Below are 6088 nucleotides of genomic sequence, written 5' to 3'. Positions count from 1 at the left end.
TTTTGTCAAACAAAATACACCAAGAACAAGATGCCCATCTTGTAATTGCCACTGATTTCGTTGTAAGGTACAACTCCATAGCGGATCAAAGTACAATCCTTTAATGCATCAAGGTACTTCTTGGAAACATTCAAGATAGTAGTAATTAGGGATTCTTTGGACATCAAAGCTTTTGAGTTTTGACACACCCACAAGTAAAGTATAAATTATAAAAAGATGTTGATGATTCATCCACAAATTCTTTCAACACAACTCATAGTACCAATCTTTGTGATTGTGATCCATTCCAAGGTACAACCCTCAATGCAATTGGGGATTCTCTATACAAGACACGCTCATAATTTGGAGAGAAGAAAGAATTGTATACACAAACAATTACATGAAGAAAGAACACAAGAAACTATAATCCTACATAAGACAGCATCCCAAGAACACAAAACTAGACTTTCCCATGCCCCCAATAATATCTTTGTATGGATATATAGATATAGAGATGTATCCCATGAAACTAAACCCAAAAGTATTTAAAAAAGGAAAACAAAGACTGACCCACAAACACCCAACAAACAACAAGATAGAATCAAGCTCACCCACTTCAAGAAGATTTTCAAGATTCAAGATTTATGGGTGGGTTTAGGTTTGTGTTTGTTGGGTGTGTTCTTGCTGGATTTAACAGGCTTTCCAAACATGGCACAGCAGCCAGAGACCTTAGGGGATGGAGGGTCAATAGTGGCTTCAACTTCAACAGATTTGTAAGGTCTTGGTTCTGATCTTTGTGGCTCATGAGTCTTGTCCTTGTCGTCTTCATCTTTCGGCTTGGTTGGTTTAAGCTCTCCTGAGAGCAGTTTGTCATCCCAAACAAGCCCAGAAGACCCTGATCTTCTGAATGATATTTCTGACCTTGGTAAAGCCTCCATCTCTGGCTTTCTCTCTCTAAAAATGAGTTTGTGAGGGTATATAATGATAGAAAGATGGAATCCAGTGGGGTGGGTTGGTGATGAAATTACAAGACTGTCCTAACTCTTGAGGTCACTTTCAATTTATGTAATTGTAATTGTAAATTGTAATGTAATGGTGGCATTTAATGGATTTTATTATTATTATTATTATTATTATTATTATTATTATGTGCAAAGCTTGTAAATTTATTTATTTATAAAAGATGGAGGTCGGTTGAAAGTTCGTTGTGTGGCAGGGTAGACGAAGTCAAAGGAGGAATGCCAAGATATTCAACACTCTGTTTAACTTTGAAGACTGTGGCCCATCTGCAGAGGCTAATTTGGACCGTTGATTGGATTTTGGCATAGGTGTTAATGCTTGAATGTGTGGGCCACATCTCATTGAAAAATAAGCAATTCATGTTATGTTTGGGGTAGGACAACGTAATTCTCAAAGAAATAGTTATGTTATGCTTACTAATCTAATCTCTATAATTTATTTCATTATTATTTCTGGGTATATACATACGCTCGTATACAAGACCGTATAAAGTGAATTGTCATCAGTTAAACGGTCGTATAAAAGGAATTATATCATGATTAAACAACTGTATAGCATATCTATATGTCGATACACAAAATAGACTGGTTGATATGATAAGAGGGGTGTGTAACTGTATACCAATGTCTAATTTATTTATATTATATTAACTAAATTACATAATATGCACATTGCAGGATTCGAACGTTTGTCATTTTAATGAGGGGAATTGTAGCATATACTTATGGCCCAGGTCATGAACTCCCCATATCTAGATTCGGATCGGCTCACCTATCTAGTTACATGAATTTAGGAGTGAGGAAAAGTGGTAGATTTAGACATAAATCTCAGGAATAACGTTACAATTTTTTTTTTTGCTGTTATTCATACAATGTAAACGAAACAAAAGTAGAAACATGATAATAAATATAATTAAACACATGGGTGTAAATTTCTCCTCTTTGGTTTTTGAAATCTTGAAATTGAGTCATTACACCCTCTTTTTTATTTGTATCAAGCGTTTATTTTTCGACTGCACATTGTTCAAATACTTATCACCCATTTGTTTGCGCAAAGCCGCATTGATAAGCTTCATTTTAGAAAAAACATTTTTCAACAGTTGCGATTGTAATCGGTAAAACTAACACTGGCTTCAGTATTCAATAAACCAAAGGAAAAGTGGTGTGCTTTTCGCTTTTCACCATTACATGACACAGTCACAGGTTCCATTCAATCTTGCAAATTTATCATCTTCTTTTAAAATGAGATAAAATTTTGTACGATCACCTAAAATACACCCTCTTTTCATTACTAAAATCATTCGGATACATCTCCGAAAAGACCACTATCTTAGATATATCAAACTTGAAAAACGAATATCATAAATTTAAACCGGACATATTTTCTAACAAAGTAGTTGAGACCTCAATGAATCTATTTCCAAGTTCTTGAATTTGCATATCCAAAACCGTATTAAAAGCTTCAACCTCAAAATGATGATTTCGTTAAGCGTGTTTCCGTTTGTTGTTTCTCGTTCAAACAAAAGAAAAAAATGGTTAATGGTTTTTATTTGTTTTGGGCTATTAACTTTGTTTAGCCTTTATTTAATATGAACTTCTAAAAAATGATGATTATGTTGAGCCTATTTCTGCATGAGCATGTTTCTGTTTGATGTCTCTCGTTCAAATAAAAGAAGAAAAAAAGTTAATGGTTTTTATTTGCTAGAGGCTATCAATTTTGCTTGGACTTTATTTGATTTGAACTTTTGAATTGGTTGGGCTTTAAACAAATATGGGTAACGTAATATTTTTTCAGGGTTAACGAAATACAAAAAACCAACCCAAAATGAAAAAAGAAATTACACTATCGACGAAAAGTTGAGGAGTGGCGGAGGCTACCCCTAGTTATACTATACACCCGCCACTGCTTAAGTATATCATTGTATTTGCTTAAGTTATCGTTTTTTAGTGTTTTATATCTTCGGTTTTTATCTTTATCAGTTAGTTTGTTAAAACCTCTGATGCACGGAAACGGCGCTAACCTGCCGTACCCCGTCCCGGAAACTCGCCGGGGACAGAAACGGCGTCGGGGACGGCCGGAAACGTTTCTTGACCGTTTCCTAGGGGACGGTCTTTGACCGTTCCGATAAGTCAAAGGGCGTTTCCACTCGTTTCCAGAATTTGGGGACGTTTTTTAAAGGTTTCCGGCAGCATATTCTGGCGTCGGAGCTGTAGTATTTTCCAGAAACAATGAAGAAGAAGAGTAATCACGGCTGTAACTTCACCTTTTAGGTTATTTAGGTTTAAATAACTTTAGATATATTAACATTTTACCCATTTAACTTTCAATTGTTTGTATCTAGTCCTCAAAACTTATAAGTTTTAACATAAAATGTTTAAAATTAGTTTGTGTATTTCAGTATTTAGCCCTCTCTATTATTACTATGATTGATTATGATTGATTTTAAAAGACTTATGATTGATTATGATGTATAAATTTTGAAGTTTACATCAACGTATAAATATATTTTGGGCTTTGTGGTACATTATCTATAATATATATTTATTTTTTATATGCATTTATTGCTGTACCCGTGCAGTACCCGTTTCTTAATTTTTTGAGTTTTTCCGTTTCCCTTTCCCGTACTCGTGCCCGTTTCCCGTTCCAGTACCAGTTCCCATGCAACATAGGTTAAAACACTCATATAAGTACTTTTGATTTGAAATTTAAAGTTGATTATTTTCTTTGATTAAACATAACTTTATTTGTTCTTGTTCTTCCATATTCATCGATTTTTTACTTCACATATCCGACCCATATTAGTTGGTATACGAGTTGTTGGTTATCAAAATGGTTCTGGTTGTCGTGCCATGTTTTATTACTAAAAATTAAAATAAATGCTAATACCAATGGTCAAAACGGTTAATATATAGAACTCATGTGAAGGTAGAAGTAAAAGTCATAAATAATATTGAATTTGTTAACGGATTTATTTATTTATTCAAAGAAAGCATGAGATCTGTTCTGCAATGGCGTTAAACTTAAAAATATGTCATGTGGTAAGCTTTGGGGGCTTGACCAATCATTAAAGCAATTAATTAAGTTAATTAATGGTCAAATTTTCTTCAAAATTCCAATGGAATAGTCGGCCTTGAAGAAAGGATACCAAATTTGTTGTTATTCAATTTACAAATGGTTTGTCTCCTATTAACGATACTCTCCGACTAACCAACCTAAATTATTAATTTCGCGGCTAGATTTTATTTGAAAGATCGAATATATTAAAACAAAAACGGGAAACATCTAACCATCAGCTATGAGCCCAAATGCATACAAACGGAAACATCTAATGTTGCTAAGCCATGAAATATATTTTTAGACTGGGATTTAAATCATAAATCTTCTTTTCTAACTTCCACAACATATGCATAGACCAAATAGGAATTGGATATTAGCAAGTGTTTGTTATTTGAGTCAATAAAATCATTTGCTTCAGCATATCATTCTTTTCATAAATATTTTAACACAGCAACGTCAAGAGTAGCAAGTTCAGCAAGTGTTTTAAGTCCTTAAAGTCGTGTCTATCATGTTATTCATTATGCATTGAGGAATTACCATATTTCTCCTTTTTAGTATCGTCTTAATCGTATCATCTTTCTAACATTAATTATCTCTATTATATCATCGTTCTCGAATTTTTACACATAATTCAACTCATTTGGTTATCTTTATTGTATAATCATGTTATATTTGTCGTGTCATCATAAAGCACGAGACATTAAGTCATGTATAGATATCTAACATAGGCGTTACTCATGTATAACAAGGAATTTAATGTGAGAATGCACGCTAGTTAGCATCATTGACTCGGGTGAAGGACTAAGAAATGTCGAAAACAGAGGACAATTGGCTCATTTGTTGTCATTGTCTTGGTCGAATGATGCTTCTAGAATGTGACTAGCCGTATTGTCATGTACTAACCCTCGGTGTATGGCAAGAAAGTAACCTCACCAAAAATCTTCACATAAAATGGTGTTTAGAGTATGATGTGCAATTGCTACTTTAAGCTTATCTTGTAAGTTTTTAAATTATTACTTTAAGCTTATCTTGTAAGTTTGTAATACGGCCACACTCCTAAGTGCATATGGTAAGGCATTCTATTTTTATAGGCATTAATGAAGTTTATCTTATAACACACTCTATTTTTATTGGCGTAATTTATGTCGTGGTCATGTGCATTGTCTATTGTTGTTTTGATGTATCTCCATCATACGTCATAAGCATATAAGCATTAAAATGTGTGTCTACGTGCTCCTAGTTTGATTTACGGGTGTTCTTCGGGTTCGGGTTTCGGGTTTTTTGGTCGGTTTATTCGGGTTTCAAAGTTTTAAATATTGACTAGAAACCCAACTCAAATCTTTCACGGGTTTTTCGGGTTTGGGTTTTTCAGGTTGGGTTAATCGTGTTTCAAGTATCCTAGAAGAAAAAAAAACACAAAACCATTTTTTAAAAAAAAAAAACACAATGCCAAAATTAAAACAACATGTTCTTCTTTGCTTATAACACAAATAATTAGATAATAAATTAGCCTAACTTGATAAAACAATTCAAATGAAGAGTAAAACTATCTCGAACCATAATCGTATCAACCGGGCTTGATTTGGTTGTTCGATTACGATTGCTATTAGTAATAAACGGAAAACATAAATTAATACTCCGTAATAAGCAATCAATCCATAATAGTTAGAATGACAACATTCGATTAGAGCCAGATTCAGATAATTTTAGTGGCTAAGAATTTACCTTTTATATATAAAAATATATTTAATTTCAAAGCTAAAAGTTTATTCGGGTTGACCCAAATCTTATAAATCAAACCCGAGAACCAACCTGAATTACTTCAGTTGGGGCTCGGGTTTGGTTCTTCGAGTCGGGTTAGTTCGGGTTCATAAACGGGTTTTTTCGGGTTGGGTTTCGAGTTTCGTGTAAAAATGGCAGCCCTAGTTAAATTCATAAACAATCAAACAAGGTATGTAGTTTTTAGTCGGTAAGTCAAAATTTCCAAATAAAGAACTATAAAACCCATGTTTTTTTTACCTTCTACATGACT

At 33.5% G+C, this 6088-nt stretch overlaps 1 protein-coding gene across 1 annotated transcript; it reads right to left on the bottom strand.

The window, feature by feature from the left end:
* Positions 1 to 614: 614 nt before the first annotated feature.
* Positions 615 to 917, bottom strand: LOC143593526 (uncharacterized protein At1g15400-like). Its single transcript, XM_077073134.1, has one exon. It carries the CDS (start codon positions 915 to 917, stop codon positions 615 to 617), a length of 303 nt encoding a protein of 100 aa, XP_076929249.1.
* Between the last annotated feature and the right edge of the window lie 5171 nt (positions 918 to 6088).

The sequence above is a fragment of the Bidens hawaiensis genome, unplaced genomic scaffold (assembly GCF_021521415.1).
Source record: "Bidens hawaiensis isolate Kalapana, Puna unplaced genomic scaffold, B.hawaiensis_p1.1 tig00042292_1, whole genome shotgun sequence".
Taxonomy (NCBI): domain Eukaryota; kingdom Viridiplantae; phylum Streptophyta; class Magnoliopsida; order Asterales; family Asteraceae; genus Bidens; species Bidens hawaiensis.
This window is presented reverse-complemented; position numbering and strand designations above follow the sequence as displayed.

Coding starts and splice junctions, on each gene's coding strand:
- LOC143593526 (XM_077073134.1), bottom strand. CDS start 917: ATGGAGGCTTTACCAAGGTCAGAAATATCATTCAGAAGATCAGGGTCT.